General features: G+C 46.6%; 2 protein-coding genes across 2 annotated transcripts; one reads left to right on the top strand and one right to left on the bottom strand.

Annotated features, from left to right (window-relative positions):
• Positions 1–10,994: 10,994 nt before the first annotated feature.
• LOC133929078 (WEB family protein At2g38370-like) lies at positions 10,995–14,304 on the top strand. The gene is made up of 2 exons (XM_062375671.1): positions 10,995–11,297; positions 12,767–14,304. Exons 1-2 carry the CDS (start codon positions 11,100–11,102, stop codon positions 14,183–14,185), a joined length of 1,617 nt encoding a protein of 538 aa, XP_062231655.1. The 5' UTR covers positions 10,995–11,099; the 3' UTR covers positions 14,186–14,304.
• An 8,316-nt stretch (positions 14,305–22,620) lies between these two features.
• LOC133929838 (EPIDERMAL PATTERNING FACTOR-like protein 5) lies at positions 22,621–24,738 on the bottom strand. Its single transcript, XM_062376597.1, has 3 exons — positions 24,245–24,738; positions 23,872–23,924; positions 22,621–23,342 (listed from the first exon to the last, which is right to left on the bottom strand). Exons 1-3 carry the CDS (start codon positions 24,381–24,383, stop codon positions 23,148–23,150), a joined length of 387 nt encoding a protein of 128 aa, XP_062232581.1. The 5' UTR covers positions 24,384–24,738; the 3' UTR covers positions 22,621–23,147.
• Positions 24,739–27,321: the final 2,583 nt, after the last annotated feature.

Consider the following 27,321-nt stretch of genomic DNA (forward strand, 5'->3'; position numbering starts at 1 on the left):
AAACCAAGCTTTCTGTGTTGCAGGACTTCACGGACAAATGTGGCCTCCCACCAAATTGTAAGCATTTTCATTTCAAGAACTTGACTGCCTGGTCTACAACTTCTTCTGCCGACAAGATAGTCGGGGGCTAGAACTATTAGGATATGTGTTTTGTTTTCTTGCAGCTAGGTCTGTTTAGCCCACTCACTCATGATTGATGGGACGAGATCCAAAATTAACCACTCGCACGCTGCTAGGGGGATGGCGCCCGAGGTTTAACAACCACAAGCCCTAACTCGGGTCGAGCGTTGGTTGCCACCGAAAGGTTTGATGGGCTAAAGGTCATCCTTTGTGCTAGGACCTAGTTAGCGAGTGGGTTGATGCAATCCTCCCTAGGCATTACGAGCACTCTGAGGCTACACGCCGCCCAAGCATAGGAAAAAATCCACATAAAGACAAGTATCCTTCGTTACAAAGCAACCACTCGAATGAGACCCGGGGATGGGCTCTAGACGACCCCTAGACAATACTCCTAGGAGCCAAAAATACCCCTAAGTGGGTCGAACCAGACAGTCCAAAGGCAAGAACAAACAACTTACAAAAACAAATTGGTACAGGTGCCGAGCTCTTTCGTGGTCATCCGAGTAGCTTTAAAACCAACACCGACTATCGGCAAGAGGTCCAGGTCGGGGAAGCAGGCGTGGACGCATGCGAAGGTAAGACAGGTGCCAGAGATCCCAACCTCAAAAAGGTGGTCACCGACAGCCTCATGAATCATTTGCTCGAGGCCACCTGCCTCCTCAGAGGCTGCCAAAAACCACTCAATATGACCGGTCACGGTGTTCCCAGGTGTCGGGCAAACTTGAACACCGGCGGACCGAAGCAGGGAGTCGAATGGGGTAAAAGCCAGGCTAAGATGGTCGTAGAATCTCACTCACCGCTCGTCACTCTCCTTGCTTAGCTTCTCTAGGTCTTTCTACGTTGCCGACAGATCCTCCCAACAATGTCAAAGGCGGTCGCAGAAGTCCTCTCTTTGCAGGACACATTCACGGGTCACCCGCTCTAGTTCCCTTCGCACTGCGAGTAGCTCCTCCCGGCAGGCTGGTCAAGAAATAGGTCGTAAGCCACATAGGAGTCGGCTGGTCGAGCCTTGCATGGGTAACCTAGGACCAACACGTGGCTCAAGTGGTCGGAATAACACACCTTGATGGTCGCTCGACGTACTCGCTCGCTCAACCACAAGCCCAGCTCACGTTCGACCGTCGCCTCCAAAATACGTCGGTCGGCGGGATCGTTGGGAGGATTGATCGGGGGCTCAGCAAGAGCTCGGGGGCTGGTCAGCGCAGGTGGGGGCTCGGTGGACGGATGGTTCGAACACTCCAGGAACTCTACGACCACAACAACACAAACTCATCGAAGAACAAAAACAGGAGGCTTCATTCGAATATATTACAAGACAAAACTATCAAGTTTTTACTCCTCGGTGGCCTCCACCCAGAAGACAGAAGTCACGTGGTCCACCGTTCCTTGACACTCCCGTTGCAGCCTCTCCTTAGTTTCGGGCCCGGCGACCACGACTCCCTCTCGGATAAGGTTCTGGTTGAAATGGGGGTCGCGACTTCGGTAGCATAGAAAATTTACTCCGTAGTTGACCTCACCGCCTGCACTACGTCCTCAGTACCCCTCATCACCAGGGTGGCTGGGAGCTCAGAAAAAAATTTCGCCAGGACCCTGATGGCGTAGGCCCAGGCCCGAGCTGTGCGGTTGTCCTTCAGCTCAATGGCTCCCAGCCCGAGGCTCCCCAGGAGATCCGCCAGTGCATTGAAGGCGTCCTTGAGAATGCGGAGGGCAGTGCGTTCGTCCTCCTTGAGCTGGGAGTGCTCAACGGGAAGCGTGGAGTGTTCGGCAAAAAGTGCAACTTTTTCCCGCTGGAGCTCGCCACACCTTTGCTACAGCAGGCGCTCGACCTCCATTTCTTGGGCCAGCTAATTTTCTAGATCGGCACACCTACTGGCCACCGCTTCCTTCTCTTTGACCAGCCTGTGAACAGAAGCGGGGAGGCTGTTGACCAGAGTAAGCAAGTTGGGGGCCACAACGGACTCCTTGATCGGCGCCATGGGGACTGAAACTGCTGCCGATGCTCCAGAGGGCAAAGCGAATGCTGGCGGAGGCGCTGGGATGCCCTACAGGGGCGCCATCGGAGGGGTCATGATGGGAGCCGCGGGGGCAACCATGGGTCTGCGGCAAACAACAATGTTACTGAATCAGGAAGGAACGGAAATCCAAAGCATCTATACTTACCCAAAAGAAACTTACTGCAGCGGCGGGGAGATAAGCACAACTCTGGTCCTCACAAAACCGCCAGACCAATCGGCTGGGGAAGACACCCCCGCTAGGGGTCCGCCAGACTCGGTGTTCTACGAGCACGTTTGGACTCCTCCGCGGTGGACGAGTCCTCCGTCGTCCTCTTTTGCGCAGATGCTTGATCCATGACGGTCTGGTTGCGAGGTCTCTAGTCGGTCCTAGCTAGGTCAGGGCAGGCTTGGCCTGTTCAAGTCTGGTCGCGGGGCGCCGGGTCTTGGCGCGTCAGGTCAGGGCACTGCGGGTCGACCTCCTACTAACCGGCACCGCTCGCAGAGCTGCTACACGCAATCACCGCCTGACCCGGAGCAGACGGGTCGCTTCCCCGGCCTAATGGGATGGGGTTGTGACCAGGTCAGTGGGCATCTGGGGCAGTGATAGGCGATGGTGACGACCCTCACGTTCAATCTCCTGGAAGGCCTCCCCGACCTCGTCGACTATCAGCCTCAGGACATCTGCCTCAGGGAGATGTTGGAAATAATTTGAGCCATGAGACCATGACCTAGGAAAAGGTTCGATCAAGAAATTTTGAAAACAATGCTAAACATAACAGTCTCATCCGAGCCCTCTCTAGTAGGGGGAGCTCACACAGGGGGACACACAAGGGGCCACCCTTCCTGGTGGCCGCCGCCATCAGTGACCTAACCCATAGGTCGATGACCTCGTCAGGAAGATCTGATCAAAGGGAATAGGACACCACTCGACCAACACACAATGACAGAAGGATGCCTGTGATGTTACCTGCGGAGCTCTCCCGAGTGTCATCATCACTCCCGGTATATAGATATGATAGGTGGGCTCTCTGCTGCAGGGGACACAGCCGGTGCTTGATGAAGTCGTGGACAACGTTCGACCCCGACAGGTTGGCTTCCACAAGCGTCTTGACCCGGCCGACAAGGAGCAGCAGTTCGGCGGTCGGCTTGGGGGAGCTCCCCCAACAATTCGCAAGACGTGCCAGTGCATCTGGCACACGGAGGATGTCCAGGGAGTCATCGGTCGTGAGGTAGAACCATTTGTCCCTCCAGCCTGACCACAGAGATTTGAGGTTCATCTCCAGATAAGAGCTCGCGACACCGTCACGGAGACGAAAGCCAAAGCTCCCAGTGGCTGGCCTGGGCTGTGCCCGGATTGTGTAGAAAAACCGGATGAGATCAAGGCATAGCTCGATCCCTATGAAGTTTTCACACATGTGAGCAAAAATGCTCAACATGATGATGGAGTTGGGGTTGAGGTGGAGGTGGCAGATATCACAGAAGGAGATGACGGTGACGAAGAACTCGAAGAAGGAGGGGACAAGACCCGCCAGGAAGAACAAGGCAAAGATCATGATCTCCCCCTGACGGGGAGTAGGGACATCCCCCCAAGATGATATCCTGAAGACAGGTGACGCAAAAGTAGGCGATTCCCGTACATCTGCTTCAGCTTCGAGGCGGTGGACTTTGACTTAGGGAAGTCAGGCTCCTTTTTGGTGCGTGACATTATGGGAGCTCAACGATGGTTTTCACAAGAAAGACAGGATGTGGTTTGAGGCGATGGGCTTTAGCGCAGAAGCTTGGAGTGCGAAGGGGTTTCTGGCTTTCGATTTATAAGATCGGGTCGGTCCCACCGCCTTGGAAACCGATGGCTATCAAAGTTTTCTCTCCCCCACGATCTCTCTCTCTTTCTCTCTCTCTCTCTCTCTCTCTCTCTCTCTCTCTCTCTCTCTGACGGTTGACCTCCCCTCAGGATACGGTTTCCCAAGCCATACACGGTGGTGGGCCATGTCACCGACCACTCCCTAGGCAAAGCTCTTGTCCACCCAGGGCCCGAGTGGTACGACTAGACCCGACCTCAACATGATGAAAAACAGCCCAGATCATCGCATCCACGAGGGATCTTGGGGGCTATTATCGATGTAAAGTATATAGGGGTCCCCCACCAGGATGGCCTGCAACGGTCAGCTTTGGGCAAAACCCACTTTCGTTCTTTGACCCATGACCCCCACGCGACCAATCAACACCAGCGCGACCATGACTAGGGCCTCTGTAGGGTTCCGCGTGACCAATCCTTACTGGTCATGGGGTAGGTACTCGTCTAGGCGAGTCAAACCTCATTTAATGCCGCTACTCATGCCGTTTTCTTTCCCAAGCAGTCCACTCCTGCTGAGGCGGCAAGATCAGCGCAAAGTTACCTTATCCCATCCCGCAGACATTAATTATTGTGGGATGGACGTGCAGACGTGACAGGGGGCACGACAGGTGCATGTGGGAAGCATGCAACAGGACAGGGCAGGCTGGGCGCTTCGGGCATGACAAACAGGGGTGCGACCGATGGACGGGATGACCGCCGCAGGGATCCAGGGCAGGCACATCGAATGTAGGCTCATAATGATTGCTTATATCATTTCTCTAGGATAGGCATGGGTCTTCTTGTTGGGCCCACTTGTAAAACTTCTTCCCCCTGGAATATAAAGGGGATATCTTCTGTAAAAAGGAAGAAGAAGAAGAATACACAGGATATAGGGCTATTACCTCACGAGGGGCCTAAACCTGGATAACTCTAGTGTTCCTGAGCAACAACACACACACATATTCCATAGGTACACCCGGAACGCCGAGCATGCACCCACTGTCCAACATACCCCGAAATCATTATCAGGGATTTACCCTCGACATTTGGCGTGCCAGGTAGGGGATGTGTTTTCGAGTTCTGGTAAGTGCTGTTAATTTCTTGTGGGCTATCCATGTTCGAATCCCCGACGACCGACAAGTCCCGCTCGGTGGATCCGAGTCGCCGCGAGGTGCTCTTCATGGGATACAACCCAGACAAACCCGATATGTTCCACAGTCAGCACATTGGACCAGGATTCGAAGGCCTCGGGGTTCAACAAAGAGAAGCAGAGGCATCCATATCCAAGGCGCCTACAGGGACTCCTAGACCGCAAGTCCCGAGGGAACCTGCCTCATCAACGGCAGCCCCACCCATAGGAGCGCTCACCATATCGGGACGGTCAACACCCAGCCCTGTGGTGCAAACCGATACCATCGGCCAAGTATGATCCGATCAGATAAAAGAGTACCCAGAAACTAATCGGGGTTGTTGTTTCTTCGAGCAGGTTCAACCTGACGACGGACGAGGGGTCCACACTTTGCACTTCTAACATGGATAACTTTGGTGTTCCTGAGCAACAACACACACATTCCATAGGCACACCCGGAACGCTGATCACGCACCCACTGTCCAACATACCCCGAATCATTGTCAGGGATTTACCCTCGATAATATTTATTGTTTATGTGCCAATACCGCTGCCATAGCGAACCACTATGTGACCTTTGAGAAAAGTTGGACTATATGTCGATTATGATATTGCATCCATAATCTGATATTTAGAACCAACAACTGTAAATTTGCATATGGCCTGCTTCGCTGATTGCATATTTGATGAAAATATTTTTCCGCTATTAGGGGCATGAAATATATCCATGGATGAAGAATGTCAGAAAATTATTTGGCAGGCCGAAGGAATTACGACACATGACCCATGCACTAGTGAAGCAAATGATGAAGTATAGAAAATTATCATTTCGCAGAAATTAGCAAACAATCTGCCTGATCATTTTTATGATTTGAAGAGCGTGACTAAGTGGCATGTGCCTGCATGCAATGCATCAGAGAGGGTGGAAGTACCAAAGGAAGGTACCCCTCATCTTGTCCTAGGAGCTCCGAAAAATAATAAAAGGATAAGAAATTTGGTTCCTCAAGTCCCAAGTAGCCAGAGACGTCTGACGAAAGTAGGAAATGAGAGCTTACCATAACTGATCATAAAAATGCCACAAAGGAAGAAGAAGGGGGCCAGTTGAGACATGGTGATGGTATGGAACCTAACAAAATAGGCATAGCAGATTTAAATCTTCCCACGTAGGAATAAACCAGTGAAAATGCATGTGTTGAAATTGACGCTGGTAAATTAAAGGGCATTGCTCCCATAATAAGAAATAATAAAGAAGCACCTGAAAGTGCACCTGAAAGAAATAATGAAGAGCAAGATGAAAAAGCACCTGAAAGTGTAGCCCATGATGAAATAGCAATGAACTATGTGAATTCAGCGGAATCTTGGAACAGAGCAACCACAATAGTTGATATATACTTTACAAATAAAATTGTCACAATTATAGATCATGGCCCTGAGTCAGCATCGCTCACTGAATGTAGAATGATGTTAGATTGGGAAGACTGGCGGAAGGCAATAACAGCTAAACTATTGTACCTGCACAAAAGGGAGATTTTTGGGCTAGTATGCCGCACTCCTCCCCACATCAAACCAGTGCAATACAAGTGGGCTTTTATTCGTAAGAGGAATGAAAGGAATAAAATTATGAGGTACCAAGCACGACTAGTTGCACAAGGTTTCACTCAACAACCAGGCATTGATTATGAAGAAACCTATCGCCTGGTGATGGATGGTATTATCTTTAGATATTTAATCTCGATGGTAGTCAACCTAGAGTTGAAAATAAAACTGATGGATGTTGTGATCATATATCTTTATAGGAGCATTGATTCAAACATTTATATGAAGGTACCTGAAGGAATATCATTGCCGAATCAGGATATAAGAAATAGACATCTTTATAGGTATAATTGAAGAAATCGCTATATGGGTTGAAATAGTCAGGTCCCAGAATGGATTTTTGCATATGAAGATGATCTGAATATCATCGGTATAGAAGAAGAAACTAAAGAAGCAAACTCGTACTTGAAGTCTGAATTTGAAATGAAAGACTTGGGTAAAACCAAATTTTGCTTAGGCCTGCAGCTAGAGCATGTGACAAATGGAATTTTGTACATCAGTCAAATTATACTCATAAGGTGTTAGAGTAGTTTGATTTTCAAACATCATTTTCCGCTAAAACTCCCATGGTCGGAAGGTTATTGCAAATAGATCAAGATCCCTATAGGCCTAGAGAAGAGGGGAGAAAGTGTTAGGATCATTGAAATTCTCATACTTAAGTGCAATAGGTGCGATGATGTATCTAGCTAATTGCAATAGGTCAGCCATAGCGTTCGCAAAAAACCTACTTGCATGATACAACGTAGAGCCCACTAAAGGTATTGAAAGAGCGTGAAGGATATTCTGTGTTACTTGCAAGGTAGAAAAGATCTGGATCTATTCTAAAAAAGAATCAGGACGTAAGTTTTGTTGGATACGTAGATGTTTGATATCTGTCAGACCCTCATACAACAATATTACAGACTGACTATGTTTTCTTATGTGGTGGAACTACAATATCCTAGAAATCGTCAAAGCAAAGTCTTATATCTACTTCGACGAATCACTCAGAAATAATAGCTTTATATGAAGCCACACGAGAATGCGCATGACTTAGAAGAGTGATCAATCATATCCAGCAGTCATGTGGTTTGAACACTACTAACACTGTCACCATTATCTATGAAGATAATGTTGTATGTGTTGCGCAAGTGCAATCAGGATATGTGAAAAGCAACTTAATGGAGTATATCAACCCCAAGTTCTTCTATGCTCGTGAATTGCATGAGATGAATGAAATAAAGATAATGCATACCAAGTCATGTGAAAATCTTGCAGATTTATTCACTAAGTCTCTCCCTGCATCTAGTTTTAAAAGATGTGTTCGTGGCATTGGGGTGATAAGGCTTAGAGAGTTGCACATTTTAGGGGGAGAATTTTCACATAATATCGACATGAGGAATTAAATCTTAGTCAAAAAGATTAATTGTCCAAAGTTAATTATGAAGATTATATGAAGTATTTTGGGTGGATTGTACTCTTTTTCCCTTAAATGAGTTTTCCTGAAGTTTCTCATGATAAGGTTTTTAATGAAGCAATTTATGTGACCATGTCGCGAGCTATGTATTCTTTCTCCTAATTTTTTTCACTAGATTTTTGGAGAGTTTTGATAGGACATATGCATTTTGCAAGAAGTGCTCAAGGGGGAGTGTTAAGAAAACTAGAGTTTTACAACCGAATATGGGCTCATCTCGATCTCTTGAAAGATTCGATTCTATCTCTTAGGGTTTTTTGGCATTATATATACGAGGCAGAACCCCTCATTGTAAACATAGATGAATAAAGAAGAGAAAGTTTTCCCCTACATTGTGTCTCATTTGTACAATTATTTTCTTAAGAGATCTCTAGACTACACCCGGTAGCATCAACGACAGCCACGCACCCAACACGGCATCAACCAGTCCGCCACTCATCTTGTCATTCAGCAATTGCACAAGACATGAGGACGGGTGAAACGCCTGTTTTTTCGACTTCTCTCCGGCCGTGCAACCACCTTTTGTAGAATTAAACTAATTTAAACCGAGATAATCACTTAGCCTAATTACATTAATATTTAATCATAATATGAAATTAGATAGATTTAACCTTGATTAGACGATGCTATTGGAAATGATCTATGTTGCTTCGGGAAGAGCAGCGACATGGATCAGTACAATGTCATCGGTGAAGCCTCTGTCGGTGTAGGTCAGTGGTGAAATGTCGAGGTCTCTATGGCAGTTGTAGCATCTAGGTCTCTAGGTAAGTGGTAAGTATTTTAGTGATTAATGACAAGTATATCATTATGACTAAAAAGTTTATTTTGAAGGGCAATTAAAAGATTAGTTCAAAATATTGTTAGATGATATTGGTCCCTTAATTGAATGGTTGAGCGATCAAAGGATGTGAACGTCAATATTAAGGATTTTCTAGTTCTAAGTGTCGTAAGAACATGAATGACACTTAGAATAAAATAGGCTCTTTTTTGTTCTTTGACCGTACTATAAAGAGGGGATAATAGTAGTAGCTTGATCTAGTTGAGTCTAGATTTGGTTGTATGCACAAAATTCTAGCACTAGGTAGCTCAGAGAAGTCTAAGAATGAGTTGAAGTGAAAATATGACCTAAAAAAGTTTGAATTGGATAAGTTCTAAAAACTCTATACTTGTCGGATGGTTCGGCAATAAAGGCATTGTACATGTCAGAGCTTTTATCTCAATACTATTGTACACGTTGGGTGATCCAGCAAAGAGAAGTTGGCAATGCCGAAGTATTTTTCAAAAGAGAGATTTCGAGTTAAACATGTCAGATGGTCTGGCGTACCATAAGAGGCTTCACTAGAGTAAAGTCCAGATGATTTCTTTCTGCTCACTGGAAGATGGACTTATACACGCCGGATAGTCCGGTACATATATCAAAGGTGTCACCAGAGTAAAGTCCAGATGGTTTATTTGTGTTGACTAGAAGACGGACTTATACACATCGGATGGTCCGGCGCATATATCGGAGGTATCGCCGGAGTAAAATCCAGAGGAATTTCTTTCGGTTCAATGGAAGTTGAACTCATACACGCAGGATGGTCCGGCGTATGTATCATATGTTTCACCGGAGGATTCAATGCTTGGAATGGCTAGTAACGACTAGTTTTGGGTGGACGATTCACACCGAATGGTTCGGTGTTTGGAGCATATGCACGCTAGATGATCCAGCGTTCACAAAAAATATAGGTGGTTGGGCAATGGTTAGTTTTGGACATCTAGCCTATATATTACCCTCATTTCATCTTACTGGGTAACCTTGCGATTAAGAAGAGCTTAAACACTTACTATGTAATCAAGAGGTAAAGGAGTGCACTAGAGTGATATGTAAATTTTTTAATTAAAGATTAAGGATATCATTAGTGCAAAGAGAGTAACAAGTGTGCATCTACCTATAGTCTAAGCTTGATTTGGATCAAGTGAAGATATTGACTTGTTACTCTTGACGTTCACAACAACTAGTCGATCTTGATGATTGAAGGTGTCTTGGTGAGCTTCTAGAGTTCTTGTGGGAGCCCCAAAAGAAAACTTTGTGTTTGGTTTGAAGCCCGCCAATCCGGAGATATCGGAATAGCTATCACTAGAGAGCACTTGAGTCTAGGTGATTCAAGGGGGAGCGATATCATTAGTGAATACTCCCACGATAATTAGGGAGGAGTATCAATTTCTCGATACCTAAAAAAATTCGGTGTCTTCTTGTCTATCTCTTTATTTTTTTCGTATTTACTTTGAGTATTTACTTTTTACAAGCTAATGATCCGCAATTCTGTTCTTGTTAGTATCTCGAATGATTTCTTACTTAGCATTCTATCAAATTTGGTCGTTGTAGTTATTTTTTATTCATTTAGGATAAGATTGTTTATTTATTCTAGAGTTAGGTTGAAATAGTTTTAATTATGATCTAATTTGATCCTTTCAACGGTGATGGCCTCCAAGTTGATACAACGTCCTCAGCGATGGATCTTTAGGGTTTTGGAAGTGTCGGAGGAGTGCGGCTAACCTTCAATCAAAACGATCGTGGGTGGTTGACTTCCCCTTTCATATGTGGCGCTAGCAACTCGGGACTGAAACCAACGATAATTTTTACCTCCGATCAAGACGCGTACATTAGTCGTGACGGCCCTAAGCCCACCTCTTATTATCTCTCGGTTGCTTAGCCGAGATGGTACATGGTAGCCAACACCTTTTCCTCCCGCTCCATGGCTCACACCACCGACCGGTCCACCGCAATTACGCTCACCAACGGGCAGACACTAGTCCACAGCTCCCTACGCCGCGCTAAAGCGGAAGCGCCCGCACGCTGCCGCAACGGACAAGGAGCCACCAAAAACTGCAGGGCTCACGGGCCCCCGGACGGACTCTGCCCCAGTCCACTCCATTCCCTGCTCCCCGCTACTGCTGGTAGCAGCGTAGTGCTCTCCTCGGACGACCGCAATGGCGGACGTAGTGGCGCGGCGCGGCGTCGCCGTCGCCGCGGCGGAGGCGGCGGCAATGCGGGGGCGTGGGGAGGTGGACACGTCGTCGCCGTTCGAGTCCGTGCGGCAGGCCGTCGACCTGTTCGGCGGCGGCGGCGGCGCCGTCTCCCAGTGGCGGCACCAGCGGGCGCCGCTGCCCGTCCAGCTCCGGCCCGAGGTCAGTCGATCGGGGCGTGCCCCTTCCTTTTGCGGCGTTAGTTTATGTAAAGCAGTGGACTTCTGCGTTTCAAAGTGCAGGTGGTGGCATGGCATGCTCGCTCGCTCGCCGCCGCACTGCTTTCTCCTCTCCTTTTTTCAAAGCGCTTTTTCGCGTTCATTGAACAACTTACTTTGAGATCCCTGTGCTGCCACTGGCTGTACAGAAATTAGAGTGATCCAAAAAAATTAGAGTCATCCGTTGTTTCAGCGCGGGGATTCCTTCCAATTTGCAGTGTTCCAATGTTGTTTCAGCCGTTGTTAGGTATCTGCTTTCAATTTGGTGAGGGCATACGCCATCCGAAGCAGCATCCCTTTCGGCGAAGTGGTTGGCATCATGGTGTGGATGATTGTGACATGACATTGCGGGGACTTGGCATCAATCTGGAACCGAAAAGAACCAAATGCATCATGGCATTTACTACCGGATAGCGGATAGCCTCTTCGGTCCGACATTGCGAGGAATAAAGGTTCACTGTTAGATCTTGATGTTGTTGGGCTATGACTTGTGAGCATTCGGTAGTTATCAGCCTCTCAACTTCTCTGCCCAGAACCTGTTGCAAAATTACTTGTATCCTGAAAAAGATGACATATGACGGAGCAGAACAGTTTATGAAGGTATAACTGACTAGCAAAGATGAATTACTACAGTTCATTGCGGTTCAAATAACTTGACCAATGGCAATAACTTCCCGGTGTTTAATTTTTATGGTTACACATTACCGGTTTTTTTACTTCTCCTAAAGCAGATGACCATGTTTTAATCGACATTTTTGTAAGACACAAGTTGGTTAGTTTGGCCCAATATACTCTTTAACCATGTTGTAGCTCTTATCAATGCCTTGTCCCAACAGACTTACCCTTGAAACAGGGTTAATTTGCTCGGGGTCCTAGTTTGTCATAATGTTGAGGAAATTATGCCTTTTACGTCTGAATTGAGGAGCAAACACTAGTAAACTATTGGGCATCATTTCAGGGTATGTGAAGACAACTATTAATATGTCATCTGATACAGTGATACTAGTATGGAAGTGCTTAAACCTGAGTACAAGAGGCAACGCCGACAACAAATTTGGCATTAGCGGCAGATGTGAGGCATCCAAGGATAATCTTAGCTACAACGTGGGGGGAATTGCTGCATTACTACCTGACCACTGTAGATGTAATGTAAGAATCAAAAGGCGATCAAGTAGTCCTCTTCTAGTGTTTTTGAAAGTCCACTGCACGAGTAGGCATCGTTTTTCTCTCAAGTATACTTTCTTACGGATTGTATAGTGAGGACTGTTGGCGAGATTTCAAGAAGTATTTTCCCCCACGTTTTCGCATTAGCTCCCCAATTTCCTCTATGCATTTGTCTGAGTGCACTTGTATTTCTGTTCCCGATAAATAAATCTGTATTCTTACTCCATTCACTAACGGCATTTCTTTCAGGAGGTAGAACTTATGAAAGTTGAGGAACAAACAGTGAAGCTGGAGATGGAACTTTTTGTTAAGGAAAGGGAAACATTTAAGGTCTTGAAAGAACTACAAGCAACAAAGCAGGTTATTGATGGCTTGAAATTACAAATAGAGAAGGTAACATTGGAGGGCACAAATGCTGCAAATTGTCTTCCTGATTTCGACCCAAAATCCAGTAGCCATACCGATCCACCGATCCAGAGCACAAAAAGCACACAGTCCCCACTAACCACATTGATCAAGCTGAATCTGGCAAAAGCATTCCTTAACACTGATACTGTCAACATGCTAAGGAGCCAGATAGAGAAGGAGAAAGGATCACTTGAGAAAACCCGTGAAAGGCTACAAGTGAACATAGGGAAGGCTTCATCATTAGAAGCTGATTTGAACAAAACTGTCGCACAGCGGCAAGCAGTAAAAGCTTCACAATCTATCCTTGAGCCTTCTGAAATCTGGTTGCAGATGAAGCATTTGAATTCTGAGAAAGAGAAGCACAGGAAGATGGCTGAGGATTCGAAAAACGAGATTTGTGAATTAACAGCTGCAATCGAACACACAAGGTCTAAGACGAAGACCCTGCAGTTCAGGATCGTCATAGCCGAGAAATTGAAGGAAGCTTCGAGACGTGGAGAAGATATTGCTCTTTCAGAGATGAAAAACCTGAACAACGGGCAGGACCTTGGTGCTGCTACTTCCGATGTCACACTCTCTGTTGAGGAGCATGCTATGTTTGTGCGCAAAGCACAAGATGCGGACGACACCTCTAGAAAGAGGATTGACGCAGCAATGCAAGAGCTAGATCAAGCAAACCAGTGCAAGCTAGAACTTTTGGAAAGAGTAGAGGAAGCAATGAGAGCTGTTGAGACAAGCAGGAAGGCTCTGGAGGAGGCCCAAAAGAGGGAAGAATCTGCAAACAAGGCAACGCTAGCAGCCGAAGAGACGCTTCGAAAGTTGCGGTCAGATCAAATAATCCAAAACTGGCGACCGATCAACAACAATTCCGTGAAGTTCAAGAACTCAGCAGTGACACCCCGGAGAGCAGGCTCCGGGATATATGACGTGAACGGCCTGAGCCTGGTGACCGCCGGGCCACAGAACACAAAGACGGTATCCATCGGACAGATCCTGAGCATGAAGCTGAACCGTGAGCTTGTAGCCGGAAAGAGCACGAACGCCAGGAAGAAGGTCTCGCTCGGGCAGATCCTAAGCCAGAAGTACGAGGTGCTCTCTCCGTTGCGGATAGATCACGACGGCGCTTCTCGCAAGCAGTTTCAGCCGAGGAGGAAGAGGATGGGGTTCGCCGTTTACGCGTTGCTCCTCGCGAAGCAGAAGCACAGGAAGAGGCAGGCAGCTTCCTGCACTCATGGCAGCTTCAGCGCAAATGTACTGTAGTTAGTTTTGCTGGTGGTCACTAGCGCTTTATTTCCTAAGATCTCGGAATAAACGGTACATGTGTAATTAGTTAGATCTATGAAGAAAGTTGATAATCCATTTAGCAGCTACTCTCTGGTCTGGCCACAACTTTGTTGTTGAAGGGTCAGTGCCATGTCAAATGTTTCTTAACGCAACCGGAGGGTACATTGCATACCTGTGAACTGTGGTGTATGTCTACAACTGCACGTAGCTGTGCCGCGTGCTCCCAGCATCGATCTGTCGGTGGCGTCGAGGTCTAATAGGAGCTGGATCCTTGATCATGGGTGGCCGGGGCCCTGGGTGTGGGGGTTGCTGCTGTTGGTTGCGCCATTCGTGCAGTCGTAGCCTACACCGCGTCACGGGGATCTGATCAGCAATGAGCATGATGCTGTTCCTCGACCGTTGAAGCAATGATAGTATTGATACGGGGTCATGATCTCATGGTACAGCGTTTCACTGCAAGATTGCAAGGGTCTTCTGAATTCTGATTGTTTGGTGCCGGTGACTGGCGACCTGCTTCCAATCTTATCTCTCAATTCCACGCCCACAAGGTCACCACCGTCACAAAAGCGAAACGTGCCAGCCCCATTCGAAGGCACGTTTTTGAGCCGGTTATAATTGGTGTTGTGTTCTCAACCACAAAAGTAGTCTGGTCCATTTTTTGAGCTATCTCACTCTCAACTTCCTTTTCTAATTGGACCATTTGACTATCCTCCATAGGGTTAAAGTTCAACAGTGGAGCCAACTATTTTGCTCTTTCTTCCATTCTAGCTTCTAGCAATTGCATTTCCTCCTTTTCCTTTTCTATAGAATCTATCTCATAGTCCATCTGTTCTTCTTCTAGTTCCTCCTCAGGCCCTGGAAAAATTCTCTTGGGAAGAAATCTTTGTGATTGTTTCCTGAGAAGCAAAATGGTCGGTCACAGTTTGATTTTTCTGGGAAGCAATATGATCATTCACAGATTGGGTTCCCTGTGACTATCATTTCTTCAACAAACACCTCTTTTGCAAGTTCACCTACCATAGTCTTGTGGTTTCTACTATTGTTGAGACCTCCTCCAGTTTTTTGATCTATAGAACCTCCCTACTGTTGCATCTCTAGAAGTTTGGAAAACCCAGAGTCACGATTGCCATCAGTAGCCCCCCCCCCCTCCCCCTCCCAAGAATCCTCCCTATCATCTTCCTCATCATCTTCTTTATGTCTGTCAAATTTAGATGATGAATTATCTGGAGGAGGTGTCTTCTCTTTGCCAGCAACCTCTACTCACCAAGAAATTTTATACCCCTCCCTACTGATAAAGACTTTAGTCTCACCTTTAACATGTGAAGAATCTCTACATGTCAATTTAATCCTCACTAGTCCAGGTCTACTCAAAGACTTCTCATCAATCTCTTCCGGGTCTCCAGCTAAGTAAGCAATTTCAGTAACTGCTTCTTCTGTTCTAGCAAAGGAAGGAATTCCAGTAGCCTTCACTCAAACCACCTCTAGCATACTAGTAGCATCAGCAGACATCTCTGTAGGTAGCAAATCTGGTCAACTGGTACCTCATGTCCTCGTCAGGGAAAGTGATCATGAACTCTCTATCTAACATCTGTCTAATCTTCCAATTCTTTTTACCTCTAAAAAAATGTACCATTTCCTGATCAATGATCTATGCAGTAACTTTGCCTCTTTCTATGGTCATCATCCCCAGAACTTCTTTCTTAGCTCTAGATTTATTACCTGTAGGAATATGGATGCTATAGAAGCCCATTCTAGGAAAACCAAATCCACATACTTTCATTCCTCTCTTCTCAGGACATATAGTAGCCTTATGTCCTATCTTCTTGCAATGATAACACCGAGTTGGTTTTGTGTATTGAGCTCTCACATGACCAGTGTCATTGCAATCCTAAAAATATAGCTTAGTCTCAGTAGTATATTCTCTATCACTCTTGCTAGTGTTCTCAATTTATTTTTTTCTCCTCTTATTCTCTTCTCAGCTTACATCAAATATCTTGTTCTAAGATCACTCCATTTTTATCATCAGACCTTCTCTTGTTGAACTATTTGTCTCCCTAGTTTTGGCTTCCTTGTTCATAGCTTGCATCTATTGGAGCACTACTTCTAAAATTGTCTCTTCCAAAAGCTCTTTCACCATCTCTATTTACATTTTGTAAGCTAGCATCTATATTACTAACATTACCTGTAGCATATTTAGTAAGGTTGGGATTGTTCTCTCTGTGAAAGCCAGCCCTTGCATCCCTGGTGAAGTTGGGACTGCTTCCTCTATACTGATGTTGAGATCCATCTTTACCTTGCTATTTCTCTCCAAATTGGCGTCTGTCACCACCCTCTCTACCACCATCTCTTTCACCCTGGTGCCTCCCAGCGATCTGAATCCAACACCAGATCAGTAGGATGGACCCCCAGGCACCATCTCCTTGATTTGATCCCTACCCACCATACCTTGGACCACAAATGCAAAGGAGCGGGAGTCCACTCTACGCGTGGTCGCTCTCACAATTTTCTTCGCAGATGAGCCACATTACCGGATCTCAACTTGAGTCACCTGGAACCCTTGATCTGCTACCTTGAGCTCTCTCCCCTTTCGCACCCAGACCCAATAACCGGTACAGTTGGACCATGAGTGGTTTTAGATATCACTTATGCACATGCCATGAGCGAAGATGGGCTGGATGGGCTGGACCGAGCTATGGTGACTTGGGCTGATTTTTGGACCCCCCCCCCAATCCTGTGCTGCAACGGTGCATCCATGGCATTTCCCGCTCCCTGTGGTTGTTCTACAGTGAACGTGTTGGGCTCGAAGCTGAACCCGTCGGCAGCGATGGGGACGGCAGCGGAGTCCGAGCCCGAGGCGGTGAAGGTGTCCATGCAACCCTCACCACTGGAACCTTCTGTCTCTACATGACCTCCACCACCAGTCGTCCTCTTCAAAGCTCAAATCAAAGCCTTGACAAAAAAATTGAACCTTGTAATTGCCGCAAGTGGTTGCGCGGAGCAATTTTGGATCAAGGTGGAGGAGACCATGAGGAGGAGGGTAGCATGGGTAACAGTGCAGCTCTTGGGTGTTGGACCAACACAAACAATGGAGATTGGAGTTGACTGAAATATATAGTTTACCATGTCCTGTTGGTGCTCTACTAGACTACTATTGACCAATTTCATGGAGGCTCACCAAAGCTCAGGTATCATGGACCAGATGCACAAGAATAGAAAGGTTGGGAAGAAAGGATGCGCTAAGGAGTCATGGAGGGGATGCCAGGATTGAGCTCGAATCGATGTCCTCTCGCAAGGATCGGGAGAACCGCTACCTGAATTGATGTCCTCGGTGTTCGGATCGAGTGAAATGTTGCCGAGATTGATCTCCTCGCCACAAGCTCAACAACAGAGGCAGATGGTTACGTACACGAGCTCGGCGACAATGGCAGCAATGGCGTCGTGGAATGCGGCGAGGCAGAGGCGAAGGAGTAGGCATGAGCAGCGAGAGGGAGAGCGACGTGAAGAGTGGCGAGGTGTTGTGCGGATACTTCATGGAGGGAAGCAGGCATGAGCAGCGAGAGGGAGCAAGGGTCCATGTGATGTATTCTTTGATTTTTCTTGGGTGTTGAGAGGGAAGCAGTGGTTTACCTAAGGCAGTAAAAGTCACAGAGCACGAGATCGGACATGAGGAATGATGAAAATACGGTAGAAAGAGAATTGAGTGCTTGGTTTCCAATTTACAGTGCTAGAGATTGACAGAGACACAGATATGTTCATCAGTGTGAGCCTTAATGAGTCCAATGCGTGCGAAGTGGGATCAGACAAGGAAGCAGACAATTAGGCATGCATAGAACATATATAGATGTACGATGGTTCCGCAAATATCTACGGCAACAATGGCATGATCCTACGTAAATTGGAGGGGAACATACCGTTGGATCGATCGTGTGAGATGTAGTAGTGAGTCGAGCAGAGGCAGAACACAACAAAGGATGTACATCATGCTTATGTTGCTAGCTAAGTAGAGCAAGAAGAGATGATGAGCATCAGACACACAACCATGTTGGAAACATGGATAGTAAAAGTCAAATAGAATGACAAATTTTAGATATCGAGTGTCGAGGCGATGTTGAAGCACACTTTGAACTTCGCGGGCAACCAAGGAGCATGGAGACATCACGACAGCAATGTTGTCTAGAATAACATGTACAACAGCTAGGGCAATGTCTTAGCTAGCAAGGCTCTCGGTGATATGGCTTATGCCCCTTCCGGTAGCAAGCTGGCAACCGTACACCAGTCGCAACGGCAAATCCATCTATCACTACCAATGGGACTAAGATAATATATCGCTCTACGGTTCAAGGTACACTATGCAGATTATTCTAATTAATCGTGCAAGTTGTTAGTGGTTATTCAATATACTCAATATTAGTTATTATAGGCTTTTGATCAGAGGTGATATCATACTTGATATATATATATATATATATATATATATATTAACTCGTACAAATTGCACGTCTAGATTTGTTACTATATATATATATATGTTACCTTGCTATTTATATTAAAAATATATTATTTATATTTTTATTAGTAAATAATATTAATATTTCTAAAATAACACATTAATTTGTGATTAGCACACATCAAAACATTTGGTTATATCTTTGTAGGTATAAATTATGTGTAAACAAACTACATAAAAGCTATAGAAAAATAAAAAAAAAAAGAAAAGAGAAAAAAGAATTGGATTGGCCCAGCCCAACAGATCCTTCCTTGCAGCCAACTAGCCCACTAGGGCTTAACTACTCACACACACCCTCCTGACTGGCCAACTCCTCCTCTCAACCCTATCGTTGCCTCCTCTCCCCCTGCTCAACCCTGTCGTCGCATTCGCCTCCTCCTCTCCTCCCTCGCCACCGCCTCCTCCGCTCCCCTGCTGTCGCCGCCTCCTCTCCTCCCCTACCACTACTGCCTCCTCTCCTCCTGTGCCATTGCCTCCTCCTCTCCTTCGACGCGGCGCACCGTGTCGGGTGCAAGTCGACGTGTGAATACACGTCGACATGCTGAATTTTTTTCGTATACGCAAGTCCCAGTAACACTGGTTATCATCACCTTGGGCTTGTTGGTCTTGGGGATTGGCCGGGTCATCCACATCATCGGGCTCACCTTGTAAATATGCTTCCTCAAAGGGGTGTGGGTTGCCGTTGCTTGGGATTGCTCATCTTCTTCAAGGATGAACTGATCAACAAACTCATGATTGAGTATGTAGACTAGGATAGTCCAGGATTTGCCTACTCCACCCATCTCACAACCCTATCTGATAATGAGACTTCTTGGCACCAATTTAGCGTTGTTGAACATGCATTTGACCAACACATAAGCTTTGCTCCTTACATTTGAATGCCACTAGTATGATTACAGGCGTAATATACCTTTGCAAAGGTCCCTTGTCCTAACAATTTCCTAATTTCATATCTTTCCATCAAAACACTCATCTCTTCCATTATATAAGCATTGCGCACAAATTTCACCATATCTACAATGTGCTAGTGACACAGTCACAGAGAAAAATGAATCATCTTTACCAAGGCTGTGGTGAAAGATGAGAAGAGTCCCTCACTACATCGTGCTTCAGAAAAAGGTAAAGGAGTGAACAAGTATGCACCCGTTCTCATCACAACTCAACAAAATTAACTAAGATGAAGCTGTGATCCTGTTCGAATTAGATTACTTCTCGCAATAGAAGCACATGCTTCTGCATCCCGGTCAAAGGTAAATCGGCTTCAGCTATCACAAGCAAGAAGCTACCTGTGAAATTATCAAATCAGATTAGAACAATGCATAATGCAAAATGAAGAACATAATTACTAGACATCACATAATTGGAACAACCAGGGAAAAATATCTAAAAAATATCACGGAATTTTGAAGTTTTTGGTTCCTTTAAATATCTACAAGAATATTGTTTGCATTAGATCGAGCAAGAGTGATTAAATCACATAACTATATATCATGCAAATAAGCTGACCTTTTAAAGGTCAGCAACGATCCAAAAAATGATTTCCCTTGGGAGGAAATTAACCAACAGCTCTTCAACATTGAAAATATTCTTCCGCAGCAGGTCCAACCAATTCCAGTGAAACATCTGAATCAATAGCATAGTCATACCTGATTAGCAGCTGAAGGAAGAGCAAGAAGAGATCCCAAGATTTCCCCTCCATGCCAGATGGACCCCGGGTGGGGCGGTTCTTGCCACCCTCAGCCTCGGGATGCCCTCGACTCCTATTGCGGCACCCGAGCCTTCCACATTTTCACCTCAGCTCGCACGTGGGAGCAAGGAGCGATGGTCGGATTGCTTCGAGCTCCCGTCTCCTACCCCTACCCGTCGCCCGTTGGGACCGAGCGGTCAACACGCTATAGCTCTTGATCCGATGGTTGTCTCCCAACAAACGATTTTGTTGCTTCCTGCTATAGCTCTTTATTGCTTTTGGAAGTACTATATCGATTTCATAATGCCATAACTTATCTTTTTTAGGGCACTGCTTAGCTGGGTTGGTTGTATTGCGTGATCATACGCAACCAAAAGGAGGAGGAGTGCTTAAGATTGTGTGGATGAACCCCTTGCCTTCACAGGCTAGTAGCAACAATTTGCCAATCTTTCAGGTCTGAACAAATGTGTTTTCTCAAAATAGATTTGGGAGCATGTTGCTTGTTGGTCACAGAGACAGGAATTCAGAGCAATGCTCTTGCATGACCATGCCTTGGTTTCACTATGGTAGAAAGAGACGATAGCAGCGACCCCAAAGAATTACCGGAAGGTAGTCAGTTCAGTTTTCATCTATACTGGTGGAACATCTCAAAAGAAAGGAACAAACGATTTTTTCAAAATAAGAGCTTACATCCGGTTCAGGTTTCTACTCTGGTGATAGATGAGGTCATGACAAAACTAGGAGTAAAGATGGCGCAAAACCTCTAAACTTGCTACAATATTGTATATATATGTTATTCCTTTGTTATTAATTTTTCTTGTTTGTAACCATCCCTGATTGTTCTTTTTTTAACTGTTGCTCTTTGCTAATTTTGCTCGACAGTTATTCTGTTAATATAAAAACTATGTTCTTTAATAGATGGCAGCGTTCCTGCCACTATTTCGAATAAAAATCTTTCAGGTCTGATATTCCTAGAGGACCTGGACACGGGCTCCGATGGTAGTTTTCTGGGCTTTTGGACGACTGATCAAATGATCCAGCTGCAGTGTTTCAGGCTGTCGGTCTGGCAGAAATATGTTTCATAAAGCGCTACAGCCCATCATTTGGCCTGGGCGTTCGAACACTATTCGGCCTGGATCTTGCTAGGGTCAACATTAATAGATCCGGCGCATTTCTCCTGACTGGGCTCCCAAATACGATGCAGGCTGGGATCCTGCTCAGGCCAACAGTGAAGTTGACCGTACAGACATTGTGGAATCGTGCTGTCGATGCGTGTCGTCTCCATCGTAGATTTTTTTTTGAATTAAGAGAGCTTTATTAAAAATTAAGTAATGTCATTACAAACCAAGACTCCAATGCACTCAGGAATGCTAGAAAAGGATATCTGACTACAACTCATTCTAATTGCTACTTACGCAAGCTCGTGCGCAACTTTATTTCGCCCGCTATCTTGACAACTTCGACTACATGCAACTGCTGAGCCTCTTTACGAGCATCATGGATGATAAGCACCACCAAGGAATGGTCAGGCAGGCTTACCAGAGTTTCTGCACCACTAACGAGCAGTCGGACTCGAAGATCATCGCTTATCTAGCCATCTGGCCACCAGCCGAATCCTTTCTAAGCGCGATGATGCTTCTGCCTCCTCCGCATCCCTGTCTTCCCCGCAGATATCAACAGACTGTAGATCATCAATTCCAGAAAACACACACACGCTCGCTGTAGATCGATGGACGGCTCAGCGGACGCCATGGATCCGTTCTGGTGCATGAACGGCGATGAGCAGCTGCAACCGACCGTGATCTTGCCAGTATTCACTATTCACCGTCTCGCATGTCCTGCCGCCTGCCGGGGCTACTGACACCGGGGCCTCAAAACTGCCACGCGCATTGTACACCTGCAGGTTATGCATACAGTTTTTACCAGTAAAATCCACCAGCAAACCCACCAAATGGCTGCTCTGCACTCTGCTCAGCTGTGTCATGCATGCACGGTTGCAGCTCATGTGATCATGTCTCGTAGTACGGAAATTCTCCGCCTTTTCCTCTATTTCTTTTCTGGATGACATAGTAATATATTCAAATAGTAGAGCACACTTAGGGGCAACTAGTAACTAAGCTGTTGCCTGCTGATCCAAAATGCAAGAATGCAACAGCATCAACAAGTAACAGCTCAAAAGCACCACAAGTGAAAAAAAGAGAAGGGTCCATTGCAGAATACAGAGGCGGGAAAATCATTTTTTGACTTGCCAAGAAAGCCAGAGAGGCATAGACAAAATCATATGTACAATATGAACAGTCGCCTGGAGAAGCAGCCGCAGCTTTCTTTACCACCGCGCGCTGCCCTGCCTTTGCGTGCCTCGTGGTAGGGCCGTGGCGAACTGGTCGATCCTGAGCGAGGCGGCAATGCAAGCGCTAACACGGCAGCTAGCGCAGTCACAGACACGCGCTGGCCGCCCCTGCCCGCGGTAGGCCACCACGCCCGGCCTCCCGCGCACCGCCGGTCTAACACACACACGCCCGTGTCACGACACGAGACTCATGTGGCCCACGCGGGTGCACGCGCACGGACGCACGGCGCCGGCCACCACGCAGGCACGTACCCCGGGCGGTGCGCGCAATGATGCAATGGCGTGGCTCCCGGCGTCGTGCTCGCTCGCTCGGCAGGCGCCGTCGGTCAGGCCGTCCTCTTCGCCGTCTCATCTCCTGCATGCGCGGTTCCGTTCACGCGCCGAATGGCTCGTGTCACGGCATGTAGAGCTGGTTCCGGCATTTGCACCGCCACGCCTCCGGGTAGTACTCCGTGGTCACCAGCACCCTCGGCGGCACGGACACGTGCACCGGGTAGCAGGGGATGCAGCTGCCGCACTTGGACGTGCACCGCGGCGGGTGCGACCCCGGACCCGCCGACAGCAGCCGCCGGCCGGCGTAAACCAGCTCCTGCATGCACACGAACACCAATTAAGTAGTATAGCAGTTCAATTAAGCGAGTATGCATGTGTGGTCCCTGTCTTATGGTGGTGCTGAACAATCAATGACGGTGTACGGGCAGCAGCGACGTATGGTCGCTCGGCGGTGGGCCACGGGGCCCCGCCACCGTGGAAGGCCTGTCGGGAGGGGACGCCGTCGTGAGGCTGGCAGACGGCAGAGCTGCGCGCATTGGTGATCCGCGAACCGGCCACGGCGGAGGGCCCTTCTGCGAGAGTCACGATCTCTGCGTCGGTTTCGCGCATGGGGATGCAAGGATGCGGCTGATTCACATGCTCAGCAACTTGGGACCGTACGTGTGATTTGACATGTCATCTGCTGCTGCTGTGCTGCATCAGCTGAAGGCCAAACGGCGAATGGCGATGCGCAAGGGCAAGGAGATGCATGATGCTACTATGGAGCATGGTTGTCTTCCTACTTTTACAGAGACCCAGACGTCCCAATACCATTTTCCGTGAATGAAATGAGATGAGCAACTCACCTCAGTCACCAGCTGATCACCGGGATGGGTTCCTGCTGCCATCCTCCGGAAATCTGTTCACGGAGAAGGAACTGGAATGAGTGATGACCAAGTACAACATTGAGCTAAAAGGGAAACTGCAGCAGAGCATGCATCTCTACATCTATTGGATCTTCTCTCACATTATCGGCAAACTGAATATGTACTCGTGCAGCCAGTTCTGGACAGAAAGAAATTAAGAGAGAACCGAAAAACGCAACAAGAGTATCTGTACTTGCACCAGCAAACGCTCAAGAAAGATGAACATTTTTTCTCTTTCGAAAGGATACGAAAGATGAAGAAATTAAGCATGCTAGATTTGCTCAGAAGAGTAGATGCAGCTAGCTCAGCTTACCCGAAGCGAGCGCGCCGCCACTCCCCGTGTAGCGGCCGCTGCCGACGAAGCAAAGGGAGACGACGAGAGCTACAGCCACCCCGAAGCCGCAGGCGACGACGACGAGCCTCCGCGCGGATCTCCCCATGAGCAACGGCATTACCAGATCGAGCCCCTATCTTAAGCTCGCTGCTAGCTACCCGGCCGCTGGAAGAAGCCAGCCGCCCTAGCTTGGAGCTAGCTAGCAAAGCGTACGTGGAGCTGGAGTGATTGGAGAAGGAAGGAGCTAGCCAAATCCCGGAAGCGGCCGGTGGCCGGGGGCGAACAAGCCACTGGGACGAGGGGATAGATGCGCGCCTAACTCCCTGCCCGACCGTCTCCCCGGCACTGTAGCCACGTCGCATCGGTCTCGCGCTCCAGCTCCCCCGAGTAACTGATATAGCAGCAGGAGCCAAGGCGCGCGCGCATACGGGCTACGGCGGCGCACGGTTAGAAATTTAATATCGGCGCGCACAAAGCTGGCGTGCGTACGTAACCAGTGCGTGCTCTAGATGCTCTCACCAAAACCATTTGGAGTTTTGTACGGCTTGCTCAGCGTGCGCTCAGTAGAACGAGGACTACGTGGTTCCCTAAAACGGGACGCGCAGCCCCTATCCGTAACACACATGTAATCCTGTTTCTGGTGGTGCAGAAAAAAAAGCTGCTGATCTTGCTACTGGTACTTTATACATTTCGCACAGAAACACAGGAAATTGTGTTGCCATCTATTATATTATTATTTGAAGAGAAAAACAAGTCGAAAAATCACCATGTTAATTGAAAAGAAAAGGATTTAAATTACTTATTATTACTTACATCTAACGGTCTAGATTAAACCAGAGAGATCATATCAAATATGATTAATAAATAGCTAAATTTGGAAACTAAAAAGTTCATATCAAATATGATTAATAAATACCTAAATTTAAAATTTAAAATTATAGAAAATTAGCAGTTCGATTTTCATATGGTTTGGGAAGCAAAATATCTAAATAAAGAGTCCAAATAAAATAAAATTAATAATAATTAAAATTGAGGTTAGAATAGAAAAAACAAGAATCCATATAAAATGTAGTCTTAAAAAAATCAAATTATTATAAAAACCAAATACATAAATAAAGAGTCCTTGTAAAATACAATTATTCAATAGCTAAAATTCATTAAAAAATTCAAAAATTTTACTAAGATAGTAGATTTAAAAGCATCGTGTAACTCAAGGTCGTCACATCAAACAGACAGCAGTCAAGACATAGTACGCAGGCAAGGCAAACCTATTCTGATTTTGGTTGGACTGTCTACACCGGACATATGATTATGACAGTTGATCAAAACGTATACGAATCGAACCAATACGTGTATACGATCTGGGTACAAGTTTGGAGCATAAATGATTTTCTTCTCCACTAACATAAATTTTATTTCTTTTTCTAATTTTATGTGTTTTGTAACTAAATAACACTAAACTCATAAAAAATTAAAGAGACTAATTTTTAATTAAAAATTATCGTGACAAAATATTGTAATGAGACTAACCATATTATTAACATGGTCCACCTTACTATTTTAACAGAAACTGAGGAACCAATAGGAGACTGCTCGCTTCGCTTTGCATTTGGCATCTCTAACCTATTTTTATTTTCAAAACTGGACTTAAAAATTAAAAGGCATTCTTTTGGTTCTTGCTCGGGATTGCCAGGGACAGAGATTTCCCAGGGACATACCAGGACCACTCGGTTCCATGTGTGCGCAGAGACACTGTAGTACTTATCAGACTTGCGCCATACATGCAATGTCAGGCCGGTGGTCCAAGGAGGGAGAGTGGTAGTCGACCGTGAGAAGCCAATGAGCTAGCTAGCTGGTCTCTCATGGGATCAATTGTTCTGCAGCTGTTAGATTCGGCAAAGATTGGAGTGATGTGGAAGAGAGAAATCAATGCCTCTGCATAATACATACAAATATATGCAGTGCTGCCGATTAATTTCTTAGTTACAGCGGAAAATCTGGTGGCTGAGATTCTATTTCTTGGAGCTTGATCTGGGGTAGTACTTGTATCACCATCATCTCCACGTAAGTGGATGATGAGCTATGGATCATTGGATCTAGTAGGTTATCTCTTGCTGGCATGCTAATGTTGGTCAAAGTGAGTTCTTCCCTCATGGGTTATCGTTGTCATGCAGGGCCCTGTTTGGATGCCTTGGACGGTTGTTGGATCGTGTAGAATATGTGTCTGTTAAGGAAAATTTGGTTCTGGGCATTTCTTCAGTTAACAGCATTACGATTGCACTGACGAACCACTATTACAGTACTACAGTAACTTTGCAGTTCATCCTTCTGTCCGATTTAGCACAATGAATATATATACACAGTACAGTAACTTTTGCAGCACTGGCGCTTGGATAGTTCTTGCCAATTCGGCAAATCTAATTTTCAGTGTGCATGTCTTGCTTGAAACGAAGCTTCTAATTCTGCTTTACGAGTTCGCTCTTTCATGAACTGCCCAAGTCGATCCTTCGAGATGGTGTAAAGCGCCCACGAAAAGATTTCGAGATGACCAATCAAACACTTGGCAAGCGTAGCATGCCGGCAAAGTCACCTAGCACCGGCCGGTCTCGTCAAGTGACCTGCCATTTCATCAACGAACTACTCATGCATGGTTCGAATTTTTCGAACCGACCATAAGGACCTGACTCTGACCAGTGACCACCACCGTCCATACATGCATGCATGCACGCATGGCAGCTGATCAACGGCCAAATAATTGGCTAAGAAGCTCCAGCCTCCAGGACCAGGACGAAGATCACCTCCCCCCAGCATGGGACACGAAGGAGCCCGGCACACGTTCGCGCAGGCGCTTTGCCCGGACGCGTGCATGCCACTCTTGTCCCTTCACCGGCCATGCCCTGCACCAGTGGCCTTCTTCTTGCGAGCTCCCACTCCGCCTTTCGACAACTCCCAGTGAAAAACAAAAGCATGAATGGTTCAGTGAGTGACTGCACTAGTCACGTAGTTTCGTCGATCGAGTAGGGTGCCCTAGCTAGCATGCATGCTACGTCGTAGGG

Source organism: Phragmites australis, chromosome 9, assembly GCF_958298935.1.
Source record: "Phragmites australis chromosome 9, lpPhrAust1.1, whole genome shotgun sequence".
In the NCBI taxonomy this organism is placed as follows: Eukaryota; Viridiplantae; Streptophyta; class Magnoliopsida; order Poales; family Poaceae; genus Phragmites; species Phragmites australis.

Coding starts and splice junctions, on each gene's coding strand:
- LOC133929078 (XM_062375671.1), top strand. CDS start 11,100: ATGGCGGACGTAGTGGCGCGGCGCGGCGTCGCCGTCGCCGCGGCGGAG. Junction 11,298..12,766: donor CCGTCCAGCTCCGGCCCGAG/GTCAGTCGATCG, acceptor CATTTCTTTCAG/GAGGTAGAACTTATGAAAGT.
- LOC133929838 (XM_062376597.1), bottom strand. CDS start 24,383: ATGCCGTTGCTCATGGGGAGATCCGCGCGGAGGCTCGTCGTCGTCGCC. Junction 23,925..24,244: donor TGGCGGCGCGCTCGCTTCGG/GTAAGCTGAGCT, acceptor CTCCGTGAACAG/ATTTCCGGAGGATGGCAGCA. Junction 23,343..23,871: donor GTGATCAGCTGGTGACTGAG/GTGAGTTGCTCA, acceptor GTGTGCATGCAG/GAGCTGGTTTACGCCGGCCG.